Below are 24667 nucleotides of genomic sequence, written 5' to 3'. Positions count from 1 at the left end.
CTTTTAGACCCCTCAGAGTGATTGATACCTTCTTCCAACCACACACACTTAGTTTCATCAGTGGTACAGCACTGTCTATTCCTAGCCCTTCACTGAGTTTAACAGAAGTTTGGTGATTCATTTATTTTGCTGCCAGGATGTGTAGTTAGCGTCTTCTTTTTACCTAGGTATGCAGTTTTAAGATATTTTCTAGCATGTGACCTAAATCAGTTGTTGTTTTAATCTTACTAATGGCCCAGGGTATTACATGTGTGGCAGCTGCCTCTTATCTATCTGTTTATCTAAATATCTAACTAAATGAGTAGACTGCTGAGTTCATTTATCTGCTTTCAGTTACAGTAGCACCCCCACAGAATCAGGTCAGGCCCGGATCAGAAACCTTCAACGTCAGCAAAGTATGGAGACCTACGAGGAAGAGGAGGAGAAGGAGGAGGAGGAGGAGGAGGAAGGCACATCTGAAGTGACGAAACCTAGTAAGACTGACAGATGCACACAAGTATTCAGGGCAGAAGGCTGTATAGTTGTCATATTTCCCAAATCCTGAGGACGGGTTGTTGATAAGAGCAGACATATAATGCATGACAGGCTCCACAAAGAACAACTATTTTCTGGGGTTTATTTTTCTTGATTCATTTTCCTTTTCAAGGAAGGAAAAGCTTGCTTCTCCTTTCCCTCAGTAATCATTGTAGCAAGTAGGGTCTGTCTTCTGTGTTTTCTAGCTTTTAGCATTTTGTAGCTCACTTACCATCTATTTTGCTTAGCTGATGTTCTTAAGTAGGACTATAATACAGCACTTATTCAGGGTTAACCTGCAATATGCCTCAAATTTCACTCCTCTTCTCATGTTTGCACTTACATATACACCATTTGTCATATCTTTCTGAAGGACCTCCGCCAATCTCTGAAAAGGTGTCTACTCCCAAATCTGGTGAGTCAAAATTATTATTATTTTCTAGGCAAGGAAAAGATATTCATGGTTGTGCCTGTTTGTGCAACTTTTGGTGTCAGCTGCCCAACTGCAGTTCCTCTCCTTTTGTCAAACAGCATGCTTGCTTCCCTTAATTCTGATATAATAAATTGGAACAGTTCCTCTCCAGCTCCCACTATGCACCCCAAATCAGCTATAAGGAGTTGGGGGATTGTGTGGGGCATGGGGAGAGGTGGCTTCAGGCAAACCTCGTATTATTGTGTTTTGCTTTTTTTGTGGTTCGTGGATATTGCTCCTTACCAGGACATGCGTGCCACTTCAGGCAGCCCAGCCAGGGCAAGGAAGCTCCCCGCTGCTGCCCCTCTTCCGGCCATGGGAGTAGACTATGGCTGGAGCTGGGTTTTATTGCAATATTAGCTTTATTGTGATGGTCTGGAACCGAACCTGCAATATCTCTGAGGTATTCTTATAATGAGGGACGCAGGTGGCGCTGTGGGTTAAACCACAGAGCCTAGGACTTGCCGATCAGAAGGCCGGCGGTTCGAATCCCCCGCGACGGGGTGATCTCCCATTGTTCGGTCCCTGCTCCTGCCAACCTAGCAGTTCGAAAGCACATCAAAGTGCAAGTAGATAAATACGTACCGCTCTGGCGGGAAGGTAAATGGCGTTTCCGTGTGCTGCTCTGGTTCGCCAGAAGTGGCTTAGTCATGCTGGCCACATGACCCAGAAGCTGTCTGCAGACAAACGCCCGCTCCCTCGGCCTATAGAGTGAGATGAGCGCACAACCCCAGAGTCGGTCACGACTGGACCTAATGGTGAGGGGTCCCTTTACCTTTACCTTATGCTTATAAATGGAATCCCATGTGTACAGCATTGATTACTACCCTAAAAATAAAGAACACATAACGTTAATTAATAAAGCACTTCTGTATACGCAGGCCCTAATGGTGAGGGGTCCCTTTACCTTTACCTTATGCTTATAAATGGAATCCCATGTGTACAGCATTGATTACTACCCTAAAAATAAAGAACACATAACGTTAATTAATAAAGCACTTCTGTATACGCAGGCTCACTTAACTATTGTAAATGAAAACAATTAGTTCCTTTTCCCAGAAGGCATACACAGTGTTTTCTAAAGGTTTTCATTGGTGTTCTTCTCCCCTATCGCTTCTATCTCCAGTAACAAAAGCTGCAGTTGTGTCCAGCAGTCAAAAGCGAGTCAATCCCTTCAAGGTGAGAATTTGGTGATTTTAGTTCACTTCAAATTTGAAGTAAAATGTGTGAAGATTGTCAGAAATCCTGAGCGATGGAAAGTAAGGGTTTTTTAAAAATGTTTTGCTCCACTAGGTATCCAGTAGCCAAAAGGATCAGCTGGTTCAGCTGGCTAATATCATAGACAACATGACCAAACAAGGCAAGAAAAATTCCATGCCAAACAGCCGAGTTGCTTCAAACAAGAAGAGTCCAGTTATAAAACCGCTGGTTCCTAAGCCAAAGTCAAAGCAGGTGAGATTCGTGTTGACTTACAGTCGTACCTTGGAAGTGGAATGGAATCCGTTCCAGACATCTGTTCAACTTCCAAAACAATCGGAAACCAAAGCACAGCTTCTGATTGGCTGCAGGGAGCTCCTGCAGCCAATCAGAAGTTGCGGAAGCCCCATCGTATGTATGGAACACTCACTTCGGGTTTGTGGTGTTCGGGAGCCAAAATGTCCGAGTACCAAAGTGTTCGGGATCCAAGGTACGATTGTATTGGGGTGGAGCCCAGCTAATTCATTTTTGTCAGCTCATATCAAGTGCAAGAAATGTTGTACCCTAAGTGAGGGCTGTAAGATCAAGCATGAAGGTCAGTTTGTGAGATGAAGAAGTGAGGTGAAGAAACAGAGTGAGCGCCACTGAAGGGCCACAAAACAGGGCCACCCCCACCTCTTCTTTTGTGTCCTTTATCAGGCTTGTAAGACCACAGAGCCTAGGACTTGCTGATCAGAAGGTCAGCGGTTCGAATCCCCGCAACGGGGTGAGCTCCGATTGTTGGGTCCCTGCTCCTGCCAACCTAGCAGTTCGAAAGCACGTCAAAGTGCAAGTAGATAAGTAGGTACCGCTCTGGCGGGAAGGTAAACAACGTTTCCGTGCACAGCTCTGGTTTGCCAGAAACGGCTTAGTCATGCTGGCCACATGACCCGGAAGCTGTATGCCGGCTCCCTTGGCCAATAAAGCGAGATGAGTGCCGCAACCCCAGAGTCGGCCACGACTGGACCTAATGGTCAGGGGTCCCTTTACCTTTACCTTTAAGATCTTTAATACTTTTTTTCATCATACTAATAGCATACTAGCGAATTTATTGGGAATACTGGGTGATGCACAAGACTAGATTATTGCATTTTCTCTCAAGGGCACACATTTTACCTGTTTTGCTTCTGAATTGTTGTTAGGTGTTGCTTGTTGGCACTGAAGAAGATTTTCATACCTGAAATTTGTTGGGCTCATCTCAAAAAACTGTTTTCCAGCCACTTGTTGAGGGTTAGGTTTATTGTTGTGGTGCACCATTCATAAATAACAATATGCACATGATAGAAAAGTGAACACTGAACAGTCAAGAGTTGTTACTTTATCTCAAGATGTATACAATTTTTTGTTGGTTGTTTGACAGCATTTTTTTTTAAGTGGGTAAAAAACGATGTTGCGTGGTCAAAAAAGCAAAGACCCTGGCATGCCTATTGTTTTGTTTTTCAATACAAAGAAACAGTAAGTAGGTGAAGATAAAATACATACATACAAACAGTAAATGCACACACACACAAAGCAAAAGAAATGCTATCTCACTAACTTCTTCTGTTGTAGTTAATAATGCATTGAAAACTGTGGACTGGGAGAAAAAAAGATCTATAAAGACACCCTTTTAAGGGAAATGTTTTAACATCAAGAGAGTATTTTACGGTCTGAAATGCATAAGTAATACACGTTCACTGTGAATTTTTGAAACCTGTATCTAATTGTATAGGCTGCAGCAGCTGCATTTTTCCAACCCCGAACACCTAGTACTGAAAAGAAGAACATAGACGAGAGAGGAGGGGGAACTGAAGCACCCCCACCTGAACCACCTCAAACTCCAACTGAGAGCAGTGACAATAAAAGGTCAGTGTCCCAGGGGGGCAGTCCCAGTCTTTCCCGTTGCCATTGTGGGGTGGCTAATCCAGAAAGCTCCCCGGGCATTCCAAAACTTCAGCTGCAGAACATTTCAGAATCCCTTTCTCCTCCTCCTCCTCCTCCTCCTCCCCCTCCTCTTCTTCTTCTTCTTCTTCTTCTTCTTCTTCTTCTTCTTCTTCTTCTTCTTCTTCTTCTTCTTCCTTTTTTCAAGGCCAAAGACTGGGTTCCAGATGTGGCTAGACGAGAACAGAAGCTGCATTGGGGCAGATAATCCTCATTTTGAAGAAACTGAGATAATAAAAGAAGGCATGAGTCGATTCAGAAATCTGTCTGCAGAAGAAAGGATGGTAATGGAGTTCCCTCATGGAATGTTTTACTTCTGTTCATTTGCTTCTTCTATAGAAATCCTCCCCCCCCCCCCCCCGTTTCCTTTCCCCGTTCCTGGGTTCTGCTGCTTTTCCATTGCTTGCTCCAACATTGTTACCATGCCCCAGAATGAATGAACTTTGAGGTAGTTGCGTGAAGCATGAATCCGCACGTTTGGCACAGTATGGCCTATGTTGTGCCACGCCAGGTGTGTAGAAGCTCAGGCCCTCCAGATGTTGCTGAACTACAACTCCCATCAGCCCCTGCAGGCATGGGGGTGGGGTAGCTAATGTCACAGAAGACGTAATTGGGATTCAATGTGACTTTAGCAGAATGGAGAACTGGGCCTAAAGTAACCAAATGAATTTCAGTAGGAACAACTGTAAGGCATGAAGAACCAGCTACACAAATAAAAGATGGGGGACACCTGGCTTGCCACTAGTAAATGTGAAAAGGATCTCGGGGTCTTATCAGACCACAAGCTTAACATGAGTCAACAGTGTGAAATCACCCAGGGAGCTTTCATAGTAGAGATTTGAACCTGTGTCTCTCCAGGTCTAGTTCAGTGCTAATCACTACAACATGCTAACTATAATATTTGCACTGCACCCCCTGATCAACATCTCCCCATCTTTGCTGCAGTTGGAAATCTGGTCTAGGGGTGATGCCTTGAGAAAAGCCAGGATGCAGCAGCCAGGCTCTTCTGATCTTATTTTGTTAGGATTCAGTGCTGGTGAAGAAGAATCCCATTCCACAGAATTCAGTGACACTGCACTTTACCTCTGAATAGCTGAATCATGGCAAATCCCTGCTACATTAGTTAATTGGTTTCTTCCCCTTCCCTAGGTCTGGACCGAGAAAGCCAAAGGAAAAGAAGCTGGCGATTCATCGGAAGGGAAAAAGCGGAAGCGCTTGGAAGTTGTTAACAGTGGTGGGCAAGAAAGCCAAGGGAAAAAATCAAAGGAGGACACAAGCTCGGTCACAAAACCCAGTTCCATTCAGGAGTCTGCCATCGCAAAGCTATCAGCATTTGCCTTCAAGCAGAGATAAACCAGCCTGTGCTTTTCTAAGGGTACCTTGTGGGTTAACTTTAACCTATTGTTTGAACCAGCCTCCAAACAGGTGTTGCCCTTTTTATGTCATGCCACACATTTAGTTGGTCCCAGTAAGCCAAATCCAGATATTCCTGGCATGAGACCTGTTATTTCAGTAGTGCACCATGTTTCCTTTGGGACTGCACCATGGCGGTAGAAAGCAGATATGGCCAAGGAGAAAAGGCAGAGAGTCTGTTCCATAGATGTCCACTGTTCCCGCTTGACCTTCTTCTGACCTTCTGTTTTCCACTACTTCTTTGTTGCTTTTCCTTTTTAAGTTACAGAATGTGTGAAAGCCTTTGTTAGGGTCTGGCACTTTGGGGGTTTGCCTGTCTTGCAGCAACAGCCTTGTGAGCTTTTGACTTGACTCACCGTGTGCTGGTAGGTGAGCGGAGAACAGTGGAGCCATCATGCAACCCCATTTCCCACCCAGCCATGCTGAAGAAGAATCATTCACCCCACACCCATCTGGTTTGTGTAATTTCCCTCCTGATCTACGTAGGAAAGGAATGTAGGAGAGACTTGTCTCTTAGGCCGGTGTAGCTAGCGCAGTGCCCTCAAAATGTTGCTGGACTCCCTATTGGCCCCATCCAGCCTAGCCAGTGATCGTGGATGATGGGTGTTGTAGTCCAACAACTTCTGGAGGGCATCACATTAAATACTCCTGCCTTAGGCATGTGGGCATCATTGGGTATGTCTGAGTTCTGCATAGCAAATGTTTTTCTTCCAAATGCTGGAATTTTGGTATTTTTATGTAATGGTTCTACTAAATAAAGTGGTGACATTTGTATATCTTGTTGTTTAGTCGATTAGTCATGTCTGACGCTTCATGACCCCCTAGACCAGAGCACGCCAGGCACTCCTGTCTTCCACTGCCTCCCGCAGTTTGGTCAAACTCATGTTCGTAGCTTCGAGAACACTGTCCAACCATCTTGTCCTCTGTCGTCCCCTTCTCCTTGTGCCCTCCATCTTTCCCAACATCAGGGTCTTTTCCAGGGAGTCTTCTCTTCTCATGAGGTGGCCAAAGTCTTGGAGCCTTAGCTTCAGGATCTGTCCTTCCAGTGAGCACTCAGGGCTGATTTCCTTAAGAATGGATAGATTTGATCTCCTTGCAGTCCATGGGACTCTCAAGATTCTCCTTCAGCACCATAATTCAAAAGCATCAATTCTTCGGCAATCAGCCTTCTTTATGGTCCAGCTCTCACTTCCATACATCACTACTGGGAAAACCATAGCTTTAACTATACGGACCTTTGTTGGCAAGGTGATGTCTCTGCTTTTTAAGATGCTGTCTTGTATATCTTAGTTGATGAATACTTTGTTTTCACTTATCTCAGATGCTAGTTTTATATTTGGGTAGGTCTGTTTTGTCCACTCCAGCTTAACTGATGAGAGAAGAAATCCTTCTCCCCTCCCCTCATATGTCAGTTTAGCTCCCAGTACTTTGGAGCCCTGGAGAGGAAGGACTGTGAGCCTACAGAACAGGAATGGGCAGCTTGTGCCCCTCTAAATAGTGCTGGACTCCCAACTCTCATCATCCCTAGGTCCCTTGGCCGTGCTAGCTGGGGCTGCTGGGAGTTGGCGTCTAACAACATCTGGAGGGACATGGCCTTCCCATCCCTGTGAAATAGGGCATAACCACTTTTAACCTTGCTACAGCCAAGTTGGTGATAGCCAAAGAAGCAGTTATCACAGCCATTGTTATAGTAAACTCTGATTGGACGGAATAAATTCACTAATTCATTGGAATGATACTGTGATCTAAGCATGAAATTGAATAATTGATCCAAGGATAACAGGGCCCCGAGGTAAGTGAGCAAAGAGATGTAGGAGCACGGCTGTCCTGAATTGCAAATCAAAAGACTGTCCATTTGGAGAGGGCTGCAATTTTAAGAAAGCAAGGGGACGGTTTGCTAGTCTTAATGGACTGGATAAAAATGGACTGTGAGCCAGGGATGTCTAGTTCAGAGCTCAGGCATTCAGCAAATGGCTTGCCTAAGGTTGCCAATCTCTGCATCTGTAGCCCTTTCATTTTGGAATTAAAAAATATGCTGAACTGCCTTGCAGGGCTACCTTAAAGATTACAGAGGCAGGTTATGTAGGAAAGCTCTTAAGGTGCTTCATACATGATAAAGTCTGGTTGTGAATCCAGTGACCAGAGGAGGAATGACCAAGCCCCTATTGTTTGCCTTCAGCATCTGATAACCCAAGGTATGCTTCTGAGTATGAAAGTTCTGTATATTGTTTGCGTCTATTCTTGGATATTAGCCATCTTATCCATGAAGCCAAGCTCCATGCGGAAATTCAGCATTCACCCAGGTTTTAGGGGTGCAGATTCTCTGACCCACACCCTCCCGATAGCTGCACTTCTCAGTTTTTAAACCTCTGGGGTTGCTTCCATGTTAACTTCTTTTTTTTTTTGGAATCTGCCGTCATTTGTTCACTTCTTTTTTATGAAACATCCAGACAATGCTGTCAGTCTGCTCCACTCTGGGGTTTGCATTCCTTATCTGGACCTGTGATTGAATGATGATGCTTTTCTGTAAGCAGTGAGATTTAGTTCTTGTCTATCTGTGCCTAGGTAAAGGTAAAGGGACCCCTGACCATTAGGTCCAGTCGTGACCGACTCTGGGGTTGCGGTGCTCATCTCGCTTTATTGGCCGAGGGAGCTGGCGTACAGCTTCCGGGTCATGTGGCCAGCATGACTAAGCCGCTTCTGGCGAACCAGAGCAGCGCACGGAAATGCTGTTTACCTTCCCGCCGGAGTGGTACCTATTTATCTACTTGCACTTTGACATGCTTTCGAACTGCTAGGTTGGCAGGAGCAGGGACCGAGCAATGGGAGCTCACCCCGTCGCGGGGATTCGAACCGCCGACCTTCTGATCAACAAGTCCTAGGCTCTGTGGTTTAACCCACAGCGCCACTCGCGTCCTTAATCTGTGCCTATGATGAAACACTAAAAGCAGGACTGCCAGATATGTGCAACTTGGCTAATTGACTGCTTTCACCACCTCATTGTGAGTTACATCTGGGGGATAAGTGAAGAGTTTCCCAATAATTAGCCTCTTTTAATTACCCCAGTGTTCATTTCTGTTTCCAAGAGGGAGCCTTTAATGACTGCTCAATTAAAGCCCCCCACCTCAGACAAATCAACAGGCAGCATTGAAACAGACTTAACCTGCAAACAAGATTATAATTAATTCTAGCGAGGAACTTAGCTGCATGCAGTTTACATAATTGTGAGCAACTATTCTGGAAGGATCTTGGCCATGGCGAAGAACATAAAAATGTGTTGCGTTTAGTGCAGTGTGGAAGTCCTGTTTTAATTCAGCTTCCATCTAATTGCTGATAAGCAATACCCCTGTATAGAATACAGTGGTGCCTCGCAAGACGAAATTAATTCGTTCCGCAAGTTTTTTCGTCTAGCGAGTTTTTCGTCTTGCGAAGCATGGTTTCCCATAGGAATGCATTGAAAATCAATTAATGCGTTCCTATGGAGACCGCTTGCCAGGCTGGCGGTGCGGAGAAGGGCTTTTCTCCCCACCGCAAGCCTTCAGGACAGGTACGGGAACAGAGGGGAAGGCGCGCAGCGCTTCTCCTCTGTTCCCGGGGCTTGTGGTGGGAGGAGGGTTTTTCCTCCCCACGCCAACATTCAGAACAGCATTCTGAATGTTGGTGGTGGGAAGGAAAACCCTCCTCCCACTGCAAGTCTTCAGGACAGCCATCCGAAGGCTGGCGCGGGGAGAAGGTCTCTCCGCCCCACCGCCAGCCTTCGGAGGAGGTCCGAGGACAGTGGGGAAGACGCGCTGCACTTCCCCGCTGTCCCGGAGATTTCCCTATGGGTTTTCGTCTTGCAAAGCAAGCCCATAGGGAAATTCGTCTTGCGAAGCGCCTCGAAAAACGGAAAACCCTTTCGTCTAGCGGGTTTTTCGTCTTGCGAGGTGTTCGTCTTGCGGGGCACCACTGTATTGGAATTGATGGGATCTCAAAAGGTCATCCAGCCGAAGAAGAGGCCTCTGCTACAGCATTCCTGAAAGGTGGAATCCCAGTCTGGAAGGAGAGTCCACTTCTTTCCAAGTTTGCTGCATTGTCTAGCTGACACCCCTTCAGATATCTGAAGGATGTTTATCCTGTCACTTTTAAATTGCATTTTCTCTTGGCTAAACAACTCTCTTAAGATTTCCTCCCAGGAAGCTCCCTTACCACATTCTTCCCTGGACGCTAGAGGATTCCAGCATGCAAATAAACCTAAGCTTTTTCATGGAGGGCAGGGCGAGGAGAGGAGAGGACTTTGCATTATCTGAAGCTCACTGTTTGGCTTTGCAGATGTGTTGAAATCTGGGGACATGGCCTTCTGTTTATTGATTAAACAAGATGTAATACCTGGCCTTAGGGCAACCTTTGCCCTGACCCTAGGCTCAATAGTTTATCTGTTACAACATACCATCCTTGCCGTGGATCACAAAGCTGGAAAAATTGATTACACGCACTGAAAAAAAAGTTAGAAGTAAAGAATGTGGAGACTCGTGTCAAGCAGCATAACGTACAGAAGAAGAAGAGTTTGGATTTGATATGGTCCAAATTATGGAACGAAGGAATAAAATTTACGGCAAGTGTTGCAATTAGAGAAAATTTAGAGAAGATGATATATAGGTGGTATGTAACACCAGTAAAATTAGGAAAGATGTATAAAACAGGAAACAAGGCCTGCTGGAAATGCAAAATAAAGGAAGGTAACTTCCTACATATGTGGTGGACATGTGAGGAAGTGAAGAAATTTTGGGATCTGATTTACAATGAGTTAAAAAAAATATTTAAGTACACTTTCCCTAAAAAACCAGAGGCCTTCCTATTAGGAATTATCGGAGAAGAAATTAGGAAAGAAGACAAAATTCTGTTTCAATATTCAACAGCAGCGGCCAGAATTCTAATTGCACAAAATTGGAAAAGTACAAATATACCAACGGTGAGGGATTGGCAAACAAAATTATCTGAATTTGTTGAATTGGCAAAAATGACGCAAAAAAATTAGAAATCAAAAAAATACAAAGTTTATTGGCGATTGGAATAAATTCATGGTTTATATTGAAGGAAATTATAGAAACATAACAACTATAGCAGGTCTGTTATAAAACTTACGATGTATAACCCAGTAACAATACCAGCAGCAGAAAATGGAGTCTTTAATTAAGAAACCCGAATCCAGCAGGGAAGGAAGTCAATTTGTGTGTCCGAAATGGTTTTTGTCATGTGTATAATAATAATAATAATAATAATAATAATAATAATAATTTATTATTTGTACCCCACCCATCTGGCTGGGTTTCCCCAGCCACTCTGGGCGGCTTCCAACAGAGATAAAAAATACACTAAAATGTCACATATTAAAAACTTCCCTGAACAGGGCTGCCTTCAGATGTCTTCTGAATGTCAGGTAGTTGTCCATCGCCTTGACATCCGATGGGAGGGCATTCCACAGGGCGGGCGCCACCACCGAGAAGGCCCTCTGCCTGGTTCCCTGCAACTTGGCCTCTCGCAGTGAGGGAACCGCCAGAAGGCCCTCGGAGCTGGACCTCAGTGTCCGGGCAGAACGATGTGGGAGGAGACGCTCCTTCAGATATACTGGACCGAGGCCATTTAGGGCTTTAAAGGTCAGCACCAACACTTTGAATTGTGCTCGGAAACGTACTGGGAGCCAATGTAGGTCTTTCAAGACCGGTGTTATATGGTCTCGGCGGCCGCTCCCAGTCACCAGTCTAGCTGCCGCATTCTGTATTAGTTGTAGTTTCCGGGTCACCTTCAAAGGTAGCCCCACGTAGAGCGCATTGCAGTAGTCCAAGCGGGAGATAACCAGAGCATGTACCACTCTGGCGAGACAGTCCGCAGGCAGATAGGGTCTCAGCCTACGTACCAGATGGAGCTGGTAAACAGCTGCCCTGGATACAGATTTGACCTGTGCCTCCATGGACAGCTGTGAGTCCAAAATGACTCCCAGGCTGCGCACCTGGTCCTTCAGGGGCACAGTTACCCCATTCAGGACCAGGGAATCCTCCACACCTGCCCGCCTCCTGTCCCCCAAAAACAGTACTTCTGTCTTGTCAGGATTCAACCTCAATCTGTTAGCCGCCATCCAACCTCCAACCGCCTCCAGGCACTCACACAGGACCTTCACCGCCTTCACTGGTTCTGATTTAAAGGAGAGGTAGAGCTGGGTATCATCTGCATACTGATGAACACCCAGCCCAAACCTCCTGATGATCCCTCCCAGCGGCTGCATGTAGATGTTGAAAAGCATGGGGGAGAGGACAGAACCCTGAGGCACCCCACAAGTGAGCGGCCAGGGGTCTGAACACTCATCCCCCACCACCACTTTCTGAACACGGCCCAGGAGGAAGGAGCGGAACCACTGTATGACAGTGCCCCCAGCTCCCAGCCCCTCAAGACGGTCCAGAAGAATGTCATGGTCGATGGTATCAAACGCCGCTGAGAGATCCAGCAGAACTAGGAAACAGCTCTCACCTTTGTCCCTAGCCCGCCGGAGATCATCAACCAGTGCGACCAAGGCAGTTTCAGTCCCATGATGAGGCCTGAATCCCGACTGGAAGGGATCCAAATGGTCCGCTTCTTCCAGGCGTGCCTGGAGTTGTTCAGCAACCACTCGCTCAATCACCTTGCCCAAGAATGGGAGGTTTGAGACTGGGCGATAATTGGCCATCGTGGCCGCATCTAAAGATGGTTTTTTAAGAAGCGGTTTAATAACCGCCTCTTTCAGCGGGTCTGGGAAGGCTCCCTCACGGAGGGAAGCATTCACCACCCCACGAAGCCCATCGCCCAGTCCTTCCCGGCTAGCTTTTATAAGCCAGGATGGGCAAGGATCCAGGAGACAGGTGGTTGGCTTCACTCGTCCAAGCAGCCTGTCCACATCCTCGGAGGTAACAGATTGAAATTGATCCCACACAACTTGACCAGACAGGACTCTAGCACTCTCCCGCCCCGGCCCTGCTCCCACGGTGGAGTCTACTTCTTCCCGAATCTGAGCGATTTTATCTGCAAAAAAATTTGCAAAATCATTGCAGGAGAACATGTGGCCCGTACTGGGCCCCGATGTTACAGGTGGTTCCGCTAAATTGCGAACCACCTGAAAGAGTCTCCTGCTGCTGTTTTCTGCAGATGCAATAGAGGCGGTGAAGAAAGTCTTCTTCGCCGTCGCTACCGCCACTTGGTAGGCTCGACATTGAGCTCTAACCCGTGTCCGGTCAGATTCAGAATGAGTTATCCGCCACCGGCGCTCTAGCCGTCTCAACGATTGTTTCATTGCCCTCAGATCCGTGGAAAACCACGGGGCTCTCCGGGCTTCATGCAATCGAAGAGGGCGCTTCGGAGCCAAACAGTCAATAGCCCTGGTTAACTCCACATTCCAGCGGGCCACCAGGGAATCGGCTGAAAGGCCATCAACATGGGATAAAGCATCCCCAACCACTCTCTGGAAACCATTTGGATCCATTAAGTGGCGGGGGCGGACCATCCGAATCGGTCCCACCTCCCTGCAGAGGAGAAGTCCAGTTGCACCAGGAAGTGATCTGACCATGGCACTTCTTTCGTTTCGCTTTTACTTAGTGTCAGATCACCAACATCCGTAGAGGTAAACACCAGGTCCAAGGCATGTCCGCGGCTATGGGTTGGGCCAGACTTATTCAGGGACAGCCCCATGGAGGCCATGCTTTCCACGAAGTCCCGAGCGGCCCCTTGTAAGGTCGTGTCGGCATGGATGTTAAAATCCCCTAGGACGACCAAACTAGGAGAACATTCGCCACGAATTGAAGCAGCTCAGACAGGGAATCCTTGGTGCAGCGGGGAGGTCGGTACACCAAAAGGAATCCTGTACTGCCCCTATTGCCCAACTTCCAGAACATGCACTCAGAAAACTGGGTCTTCCCAATAGGACGCCTGGTGCAAACTAATGACTTCCTAAAAATCACTGCAACCCCCCCTCCCCGCCCACATGACCTGGGTTGCTGTGCGTTAGAGAAACCTGGTGGACAAGCAGCGGCAAGGACGGGCCCATCTGCTTCATTGATGTATTTTTTCTCCCCCCCCCCTTTTCCCCCTTTTTTCTCTTTTTTGATGGATCTTATTTATTTAATGTTTTTTTGTGTGTGTGTGTGTCTGTTGTAAATGAAAGTTAATAAAAAGAATATATATATATATAAAAGAGTTTGGATTTGATATCCCGCTTTATCACTACCCTAAGGAGTCTCAAAGTGGCTAACAATCTCCTTTCCCTTAGCAATCTTAGCAAACAAAGTGTTCTGGGTATCTTTTACGGAAAGGTAACAAAACATGTCTCTCCCATATCGGTCTCTACAGCCACAGCAGGCGCTGTAACTCTTCAATGATTTGACTTCTCCCCCAAAGGTGCACTCCTCCACTGTCTCCCAAGACAGACGGATGCCAACCAACAGTTACAAAGCACTTAACGGTTTCTATATTTTGGAACGCTCTCTGTCTCCACGCTGTATTCAGACACCTCTTAAGGTACTATAGCCAAATTTGGAGATTGCAGAGCAGGATTCGGTCTATGGACACCATTGGGTGCCATTTTGAACCAAGATAGCAGACCGAACCTTTCAAAACAACACCGATTAGGACACCTAAAATATTGTAACTGTCATGTTCCTGAGTCACACCATTGGCGCATCTATTCCAAAGCAGATGTTCTGCCACTGAGATACATTCCTACCCCATAGTTATGGCTGAGGATGGCACCCATAATTTCTGCAACAATTTTGCTACAGAAAATGATCTTCGTCTCATTGTGAGGCTAGGAGAGTTGGACCGGTGACCATGTATGCAGAACTGGATGTGGTACACAAAAGGGACTCCTGAAATTATTGGGGAGAAAGGAGAGTCCTCGGGAGAACAATAGGCTTATAAAAATTGAGACTTTAGTTTGGGGGGGAAATGATGATGGAGAGAGGCTACAAACCTCACTGAATTACTTGCACATGTCATCACTTCATCCTTTGCACCACATACACTTCATACAGATCTCTTGTTTTGAGTAAAAATGCATTTAAAGTAGTTGAAATGTTGCAATATTTGTGTTGTTTTCCTTCTCCTCTGGCTTCTGTAGACTTAAAAGAAATCTACAATATTTTCAAAATGTTCTTTGCAACCATCCTCTGGAGTAGAACTCTTTTCACCATGGTGATGATGATTAAAAGAAGACTTTATAATAGTTTATAATTAACAAGGAAACAAAGATTCCTCAGGCTAAGGAAATGGGCTTCATCTTGTGTTGAAAGTTGCATGTGTCATTTTGCTGTTACAGCCCTGATGGTGATGGTGCTACCCCCCTCCCCATTGGATCTTTGTTCTCTCTGTCAGGGATTCTGCAAACACCACCCCTGAACACTGAGCTGCCCATTCTGTTTTCTCTTTTGTTTTGAATGATCTTCTTTGGCGATCACTCATAGCCAAGCTATGAATATGAAATGAATACGGTCTTAACAGTGAGTCTATAAGTGACTGTGGAGGCCAGTTCTGGACCCACACATCCTTCCACAGTTGGGACATAGGTTTCCGGGCAGGAGTTCATTACGGAGAGGGTTTGCTAAGTCTGCCTTCCTCTTACTACGTTTCTCCCTTTTGTCCTGAGTTCGAGCGTCTTCAAAGTCCATGACACCTTTGGTAAAGGCTGTTTTCCAGTTGTTGGTGTTTATACTACATTTTTGGAGGGACGCGGGTGGCACTGTGGGTTAAACCACAGAGCCTAGGACTTGCCGATCAGAAGGTCGGCAGTTCAAATCCCTGGGACGGGGTGAGCTCCCGTTGCTTGGTCCCTGCTCCTGCCAACCTAGCAGTACGAAAGCACATTAAAGTGCAAGTAGATAAATAGGTACCGCTCCAGCGGGAAGGTAAACGGCGTTTCCGTGCGCTGCTCTGGTTCGCCAGAAGCGGCTTAGTCATGCTGGCCACATGTCCTGGAAGCTGTTTGCCAGCTCCCTCGGCCAATAAAGCAAGATGAGCGGCGCAACCCCAGAGTTGGCCACGACTGGACCTAATGGTCAGGTGTCCTTATACTACATTTTTAAAGATTTGCATTGAGAGAGTCTTTAAACCTCTTTTGTTGACCACCAGCATTACGCTTTCCATGTTCGGAATAGAGTAGTTGCTTTGGAAGATGATAATCAGGCATCTGCACAACATGACCAGTCCAACAAAGTCGATGTTGAGGAATCATTGCTTCGGCACTGGTGATCTTTGCTTCTTCCAGTACACCGGCTTCGCTCACAAGGATCATAGGAACGTGCAAGCCCTTTCACCACGACAAGGTGATGATGAAGCGAGCGAGGTTTTGAATGATACCAGGTGCCCAAAAGGGACAAAGAGGAAATGAGTCACCAAAGCGTATTTATGACATATTTTCCTTACCCAGGCCCTTATCTCCTCGACAACTAACAATTTCCTCCATTTCATTTGGCACCAGGAATACTGACCACTGAGCTAACAGAGCTCTGCAGGGAAGAGGCAAAAAAAAGCAGTGGAAAAAGCAAAACAAAAAACAAAGCACACAGACAAGATCAAAGTCTTCAAAAATAGTGGAGCTATCTGGTGCAATCTCCCTTCCTATTACAGTGCTGGAATAGGTTGAGAGGGTTAAACCTCACTCCCAGTGACAGCTACCAACCTAGATATGGCTGAGGAGGGGCATTGTGTGCCTGTGTCCATGGGAGAGAAAGTGTGACTGCATCAATATCTGCACTGTGTGGCCTTGCCAATAACTGATATGGAGCTCTCAGTAGGTTGGCAGTGAGGAAATGGCAGGTTTTCAGGGTCAAAAAGGTTGCCTGTGCCCAAGGCCAGATCAAAACATTTTGCTGCCTGCGTTGAATGACAAGATGGCACACACAAACACACATGCCCAGTTACACACAAAGTAGCCGACTAGACTAGCAATGGACTAGCAATAGCTCAGTATGGCAACAGCTCCCCAATTTTTCAGACAGGCATGTATTTCTCAGCCTTTCCTGGAGTGCTGAGATTGAGCCTGGAACCTTCTGCAGAGAAAGCAGATTGAACTGAAATTGAAATACTCTGCTCTGGTCAGACCTCACCTGGAGTACTGTGTCCAGTTCTGGGCACCACAGTTCAAGGAGGACACTGACAAACTGGAACGTGTCCAGAGGAGGGCAACCAAAATGGTCAAAGGCCTGGAAACGATGCCTTATGAGGAACGGCTAAGGGAGCTGGGCATGTTTAGCCTGGAGAAGAGGAGGTTAAGGGGTGATTTGATAGCCATGTTCAAATATATAAAAGGATGTCACATAGAGGAGGGAGAAAGGTTGTTTTCTGCTGCTCCGGAGAAGCGGACACGGAGCAATGGTTCCAAACTACAAGAAAGAAGATTCCACCTAAACATTAGGAAGAACTTCCTGACAGTAAGAGCTGTTTGACAGTGGAATTTGCTGCCAAGGAGTGTGGTGGAGTCTCCTTTGGAGGTCTTTAAGCAGAGGCTTGACAACCATATGTCAGGAGTGCTCTGATGGTGTTTCCTGTTTGGCTAGGGGTTGGACTCGATGGCCCTTGTGGTCTCTTCCAACTCTATGATTCTATGATTCTATGATTCTACTTTATTCAATCAATCACTCAATCTTTATTATGGTCCAGAGACCCAACAAATCATTACAAAGCAATGCACAATTCAGACAGCCTACCTCCAGGTTAAACAAGCATCTTGTTCAGACTTAAAGATAGAGATCATTGGTTCTTGCAACCACCGATAAAAAAGTTTGAAATACTTTATTGTCACTTGCACAACTTGTATGCAGTGAGATTACACGAGCACCCCCCACTCAGCTCTCTTAGTCTTAATTCCCCTTGTTTACTGGCACACACCCACCAAACCCAAAAGTCAGTTGCCCTGTTGTTATCTTTTCATTCAGCAGCCTAACAGCCCACGGATAGAAGCTGTTCTTTACCCTGTTGGCGCGACTAATCATGCTTCTATATCTTCTGCCTGACGGCAGGAGATCAAGAAAGTGCCGGCCAGGGTGTGAATCATCCCTGAGAATTTTCCTCACTCTCCTGAGGCAAGGTTCTTCTGCTATTTCATCCAGCGGATTCACGGGGCAGCCCATAATATCTTGTGCTGTATTCACCACCCTCTGTAGGCACTTCCTATCAGTTGATGTCAAACCAGCATACCACACAGACGGAGTCTCTGTTGGGCTTTCTTAACCACCTGGGTTGTATTGATTTTCCAAGTAATGGTCTTCACTGAGATAAACTCCTAGGAAGTTTGTTCATACCACTGAGCAACAGCCAGGTGTGGGACAGGCCACATGATGTATACACTGTTGTGTAGTGGTTAGAGTTTTGGACTAGGATCTGGGAGACCAAAGTTCGAATCCCCACTCAGCCAAGAAGCTCATTGGGTAACTTAGAGCCAGCCACTGCCTCTTGGAGAATCAGAGAATTGTAGGGCTGGGCTGCCACAGAGAAAGGCAGGATACAAATGTGAAAATCTGTTCCTACCCTGATTCATTCCTATCTTTCCAGGTCTCCTTTCCTCCAAGAAGACTCCAGGCCATTTTGCACTTGCTACGTTTATTATTACATGACCAGTGCATGCCTTTCTTCACGGGGAGGAAAACCCGAATGGTTTGGTGGTGATATAAATGCAATCCCTTATAAGGAAGCGCCGTCTCTAGTGCCCGATATTACCCCAGCTGAAACAGACATGGCTTAAGTGAGCCTGTGGTTCACTCCCACTGGTATCTCCTTACAAGTTTTCAGGAAACATTTAGCATGTGCAGAAATAAACGACTTCCTGAGAGCTTCCTCCAGCCAGAGGGTAGAGGACTCAGTAGCCAATATTATGCATGCATGAATTTAATAATATGCATTGTACATATATTAAAAGCTGAGACACTCCCTGCCCACAGGTTCATTCTCTGGGGTATCTTAATCTATTTTCTATTTGTTTTATATGCTGTTTTTCTTCTTCTATGCCTGGGTAGTGTGCAAAGGAGGTCATCTCACTTTGCCGTTGCAAAAACATGGGGCTCATGAATAGGAGTAGATCACGTTTGGTCAAAACTTTCCACTATGACCTGTCCATCTTGGGTGCCCTTCTCGGCATAGTTCATAGTTTCTCTGAGTTATTCAGTCCCCTTCGCCATGACAAGGCAGTGATCCACTGGAAGGACAGATTGTGAAGTTGAGGCTCCAATACTTTGGCCACCTCATGAGAAGAGAGGACTCCCTGGAAAAGACCCTTGTGCTGGGAAAGATGGAGGGCACAAGGAGAAGGGGACGAAGGAGAACGAGATGGTGGGACAGTGTTCTCGAAGCTACCAGCATGAGTTTGACCAAACTGCGGGAGGCAGTGGAAGACAGGAGTGCCTGGCGTGCTCTGGTCCAGGGGGTCACGAGGAGTCGGACACGACTAAACGACTAAACAACAACAACAAGCAGAGGTTGGATGTTCATCTGTCCTGGATGCTTTAGCTGTAATTCCAAGAACATTACAGTGACTTTCAAAAATACCCAAAACAAAACAAGAACGAAAGAGAATTGGATTCCACGCTGGTCATTTGGGTTTTTGCGATTTCACATTGTTTTGATGTTTTCATGATTTTATCGTACCCGTCGGCCAGGATATTATTTTTTTAAGAGTTGGCGGTGCGCAAAGATGAACCAAATAAAAGCCATCAGGCAACCTCTTGCGACGACCCGGGCTTCTCCTGCGCTCCCCACGGCGACCCAGCCTCTCCCACTTCGACAGGGACCCCTCCGTGTCCCCGCTTGGCCCAGCCTGGGCTCCCCCGGCCGCCCGCCGCTACCCCCGCTTCCGCCCGTGGAGCTCGCCGGCCGCCTGATCCTCTTACAGGCTGCCAGGGCGGGTGACGCACGGGCAGGGGAGCCCAATAGGAGCTGCGTCGAAGCCTGGCGCGCTATAAAGTGGGGCGAGCCGGCTGGGGGAAAGTCCGAGGGTGGAGCCGAGGGAAAGCCAGGGCCGGATCCTGACATCGGTGTTATTTCCCCTCCTCCGTCGAGGCGCGCCACGCTTTTCCCTGCCGGAACACGCTGCGCCAGGAACTTCCCAACCTCTCCAGCGCCAAGGCGCACGGGTCACCGCTTTGGCGCACCGTCTCCAGCGCTGGAGACAACGCTGCGCTGAGGATCCCTGCGCTCCTCGTGGGTAGAAAGACTCGCCCCCTCCGTCTGAGACCGGGCACGGTCCCTCGGGTGTTCGTCCCTCCAGGGCGCGCGTCCTTTTGCGCGCAAAGTCGCCAGATCCAGCCCACATCTCCAGGGTTTTCCCCAGCCGCACGGACAGGTCTCCCGGTTCCGGAGCGATGGAGAAGGTGAAGCCGCGGGCGCTGCTGGAGCAGCCTCTGCGAGCCGCCAGCTACAACGGCTACGCGCTGGCGGAGAAGCCGCCGCAGGCGCTGCCCGGGCGCTCCTCCGCGGACGCGCCGCGCTGCCCCAAGGCTGCAGCCAGCTCTTTCGAGAGCTGGAGAGAGGAGCGCACCCGCAGCGAGGAAGACAACGAGATGAACCTGCCCGGCTTGGCTGCCGCCTACAGCACCATCCTGCGCGCCCTGGGCGAGGACCCCGAGCGCCAGGGACTCCTCAAGACCCCCTGGAGGGCGGCCACCGCCATGCAGTTCTTCACCAAAGGCTACCAAGAGACCATCACAGGTAAGCAGGGCTCCGGTGCCCGAGGGTGCACCTGGAGAATAGATCCCCGCCAAACTAAAAACAAAGCAGAATGCCCAGTGCTTTGCATCGCTCCTGTTCCCAACAGCCCTGTGGGGTAGTGTTCTGAAATTAGGGGCAATTTGAGCTGGCTGTAGTGTCCGGGTTCCAATAAATGAATGTGCTTAAAGGTCCTTTCAGGCACCCTCACTGTTCCCATGGGGTAGATTATAGCAGACTCTGTGCCTTCCAGCTGTTTTGGACTGCACTGCCCACTAGGCAGTGCTGCCCAGGGCTGGTGGCCTTGTTTTAGTCCGAAGCAACCAGAGGGCACCGGAATGGAGAATGGTTGGGGAAGAGACTTGCCTGAGGCCCCTTCAGGAGCTGGGATGAGGGCATCCGGGGGAGATTACAAAAGTGGGGAAGTGAATTTCCAATGAAATCATTGTTACTTTGGAAACACATTGGAATTTAAGAAGCTGGCTTCTACAGAGTCAAGATGTCTAGCTCAGTATGCCCACACTGACTGGCAGAAGCAGCTCTTCAGGATTTCAGACAAGGAGTGTATCCCAGCTATAACAGGAGATAATCATAATACAATAATTTATTATTTATACCCTGCCCATCTGGGTGGCTCTCAACAGAATAATAATAATAAAGCAATAAAACATCAAACATTAAAAACTTCCCTAAACAGGGCTGCCTTCAGATGTCTTCTAAATGTCAGATAGTTGTTTATCTCTTTGACATCTGATGGGAGAGCGTTCCACAGGGCAGGTGCCACCACCGAGAAGGCCCTCTGCCTGGTTCCCTGTAACCTCACTTCTCACAGTGAGGGAACCGCCAGAAGGCCCTCGGCGCTGGACCTCAGTGTCCGGGCAGAACAATAGGGGTGGTTGCGCTCTGTCAGGTATACTGGGCCGAGGCCGTTTAGGGGTTTAAAGATGCTTCCAAGGATTGGACCAGGTGCCTTCTGTAGGCTTCTCCCATTTTAAGATGACTTTAAAAGTTAATACTAAACTTCAATTTTAATGAATGAAACAACTTTAAACTGCTACGTCACTTTGTATGGCATAGCAAAGCAGCCAAGGAAACAAAGGCCTTGTTCACACTCCTGTTTAGTAGCTGTGTTGGGTTTTTAATCCCTGCTCACAGGACATCATCCAGAATGAAGGCATATCCTGTACTTTGTTGTGAAATAATACCATCTGGGGCATTGTCTCTCCAACCAGTTTAACACAGATCTGAGTCCCTAAGGCTAAAACCACTCTTAATCTCTAGACAAAGTGTGGACTCCTTTGCATAGGGTAAAGACATCCCCATCCCCAATAATGTCCCCTGGTGTGAACACACCTTCGGTTGTGAATTATAAACTCCTGAGTATGAATCTTAGCTCTTCCCTGAACTCCGCCTGCAGTCTGGTCTCAGAGAAGTCTTCCCTCCCTCTCTCTTCCCCTCTCCTCTCCCTCTGACTAGTGGCTCTCCAGGATTTCAAACAGGGCTGTTGTGTTTGGCCAATATATAAATAATAACATTATTATTAGCATTTTTATTAGTACTATGCACACCAGGGTTCCCCAAACTTGGGTCTCCAGCTGTTTTCAGACTGCAATTCCCATCAACCCTGACAGCTGGTCTTGCTAGCTAGGGATGATGGGAGTTGTAGTCCAAAAACAGCTGAAGACCCAAGTTTGGGAAACATTGGTGTATACACCAGCTAGCAGGGTTTCGGGTTGGGGTCTCTTTCAGCTGTGAGGATTGAATCTCCGAAATTTTCTGCATGCAAAGGTAATGCCTGTCCCTGACCCATGACCCATTCCCTAAAAATAAATGATGGCTTAGAGCAGGCATGTCCAAAGTCCGTTTTGGGGGCCTGTCAGATTAATCCAGCCCCTGTGGTAGTTTATTTCCTGGAGTAAAATCCTAAAAAAAAGCCCAACAACTTTGCGGTAAAATCATAAAAAGAAGGAGCGTCTCCACACTCATCGTTCTGCCCGGACGCTGAGGTCCAGCGCTGAGGGCCTTCTGGCGGTTCGCTCACTGCGAGAAGCCAAGTTACAGGGAACAAGGCAAAGGGCCTTCTTGGTAATGGCACCTGCCCTGTGGAACGCCCTCCCACCAGATGTCAAGGCAATAAAAAACTACCAAATTTTTAGAAGACATCTGAAGGCAGCCCTCTTTAGGGAAGCTTTTAATGTTTAACAGACTACTGTATTTTATCATCAACTTAATCCTAAAAAAAGCTCAACAACTTTGGTTGGCCCTCACGCATGTTCACTTCATCAAATCTGGCCCTCTTTGAAAAAAGTTGGGACACCCCGGCTTAGAGTTACATGCCATTATAGCAAGTGCACTTGCCCCATGGGTTTGTGCAATGCTATTGTGATCTTGGTAGTTTTATTCTGGATCTTTTCCTCAACGATCCCTAGCATGGAATTCTCCTTTTTCACAGCTGGGTCAAAATCTTAGTGGGTGGCGTGGCGTCCTCTGGGGCTGTGCTGCCCCCATCACCTCCCTCCAGCCGCATCACTGGGAGGGGCGAGGTGGAGGGGAGATCAGAGCAGAAATTAGCCGGGCACATTTTGCTATTGGCAGAGGTCCAATGGCAACTACATGGAGACACACAGCTGGCAACCACAGCTTAGAAACCTCCAGCTTTGTTGTTTAATCGTTTATATGTGTACGACTCTTTGTGACCCCCTGGACCAGAGCATGCCAGGCACTTCTGTCTTTCACTGCCTCCCGCAGTTTGGTCAAACTCATGCTGGTAGCTTTGAGAACACTGTCCAACCATCTCGTCCACTGTCCCCTTCTCCTTGTGCCCTCCATCTTTCCCAACTTCAGGGTCTTTTCCAGGGAGTCTTCTCTTCTCCTGAGGTGGCCAAAGTCTTGGAGTCTCAGCTTCAGGATCTGTCCTTCCAGTGAGCACTCAGGGCTGATTTCCTTCAGAATGGATGGGTTCGATCTTCTTGCAGTCCATGGGACTCTCAAGAGTCTCCTCCAGCACCATAACTCAAAAGCATCAATTCTGGGACGAGTGAATTGTTGTAAGAGTTGCAGTCAAACAATGGACTCGTAGAATTGTTGAGCTGGAAGGGACCACAAGGGTCATCTACTCAAAACCCCTGCAATGCAGGAATGTTTTGCCCCATGTGGGGCTAAAACCCATGTTGTAAACAAAATCTGCCCTTCTCTCCTTATGAGGTATCCAAGAGCCCATATAGAGTCCTTACGTAGGTTCCCTATTGGTAGGAGAAAAGTACAGAGGCCAACCAGAGAATATTGAGAAGCAAAGCAGCTAGTAAGCCTGATCTTTATTGATCTGTTGCAACAGGGTGCTCCTCTCACCCGCAGGAAAGGAGGAGGAACCCAGAACAATGGCACACAAGGCCTTATATACAGTTACAGATAGGTAGCCGTGTTGGTCTGCCATAGTCAAAACAAAAAATTCCTTCCAGTAGCACCTTAAAGACCAACTAAGTTAGTTCTAGGTATGAGCTTTCATGTGCATGCACACTTCTTCAGATACACATCTGAAGAAGTGTGCATGCACACGAAAGCTCATACCTAGAACTAACTTAGTTGGTCTTTAAGGTGCTACTGGAAGGTCTTATATAGACATTTTAAATTCCCTGCCGTGGAGCTCAAGACCACCCCTCCATACATCATACATAAAGCACAGAAGGGGTGAAACCCAAGACCACTCCCCGCATACCTACATCACAGAAAGGGCGGTCTACAGGAAATCTGAGTGCTTTGTTTACCTGTTTAATGGTCAATTGATTGGATTTCCTGGGTAGCCTGGCCAGTCTTTTGTAATGATAAATACTTAGTTCCTGAGCCCTTAAGACAGGATTTGTGAGGAAAGAGACAATGGGGAGGTTTCCCATTTTGACCTTGCAGAGAAATCATTTGCTCAGTTTGGAAATCAAAATGGTTTCAGGTCGGTCTTCCTGTGCTGATCTATGTACGTGCTTGGTTGGTACACTTATGAACATTTAACATATACCTAAGACCTCCAAATTCCTATCACACCCATGACCCTCAAGTTAAGAGTCTCATGCTCTACCAAGTGAGCTATCCCAGCAGATTGTCGTTGAGATAATAGAATCGTAGCATTGTCACGTTGAAAGGGGTCATCAAACCCAACCCTAGCGACTGGACATTCCATTGTGGAGACCATAACCCAGGTTTAAGGTGCAATTTGGCACCTAGCTTATACATCTGGGTTTCTAACACTGCTGCCAGGGTGCTTGCACCCAGTGACGGAGGACCCCGGAGCAGGACGAACCGCCTGGTGGCGCACATGCGACGTCTGTATGGACTGCGCATGCACGGCATCCCTTATGGAGTGCGCATGCGCAGCAGCCCGTGCGGTCGTCATGCGAGAGGCAGCCCATATGGACGCCATGTGCCCTCGGT

The 24667-nt window shown here is 47.3% G+C and overlaps 2 protein-coding genes and 1 long non-coding RNA gene across 3 annotated transcripts in view; all 3 read left to right on the top strand.

Moving 5' to 3' along the window:
• Positions 1-6328, top strand: part of WDHD1 (WD repeat and HMG-box DNA binding protein 1) — a 35532-nt gene extending 29204 nt beyond the window's left edge. Inside the window, exons 20-26 of the mRNA XM_081867416.1 lie at positions 334-473; positions 887-928; positions 2112-2164; positions 2279-2437; positions 3933-4066; positions 4290-4425; positions 5291-6328. Of these exons, the coding sequence (XP_081723542.1) occupies positions 334-473; positions 887-928; positions 2112-2164; positions 2279-2437; positions 3933-4066; positions 4290-4425; positions 5291-5494 (868 nt within the window). The 3' untranslated portion in view covers positions 5495-6328. The remainder of the gene's footprint in view (positions 1-333; positions 474-886; positions 929-2111; positions 2165-2278; positions 2438-3932; positions 4067-4289; positions 4426-5290) is intronic.
• The window catches only part of LOC309345551, a 130301-nt gene that overhangs the window by 72890 nt on the left and 32744 nt on the right, over positions 1-24667 (top strand). The gene's annotated exons all lie outside the window — the stretch shown is intronic.
• GCH1 (GTP cyclohydrolase 1) overlaps positions 19519-24667 on the top strand; it is a 37872-nt gene continuing 32723 nt past the window's right edge. Inside the window, exon 1 of the mRNA XM_081866185.1 lies at positions 19519-20248. Within this exon, the coding sequence (XP_081722311.1) occupies positions 19903-20248 (346 nt within the window). The 5' untranslated portion in view covers positions 19519-19902. The remainder of the gene's footprint in view (positions 20249-24667) is intronic.

This window comes from Podarcis erhardii (genome assembly GCF_964252035.2).
Source record: "Podarcis erhardii genome assembly, chromosome: 1".
In the NCBI taxonomy this organism is placed as follows: domain Eukaryota; kingdom Metazoa; phylum Chordata; class Lepidosauria; order Squamata; family Lacertidae; genus Podarcis; species Podarcis erhardii.
The sequence above is the reverse complement of the archived record's forward strand: the minus strand, read 5'-3'. Positions and strand labels throughout refer to the sequence as shown.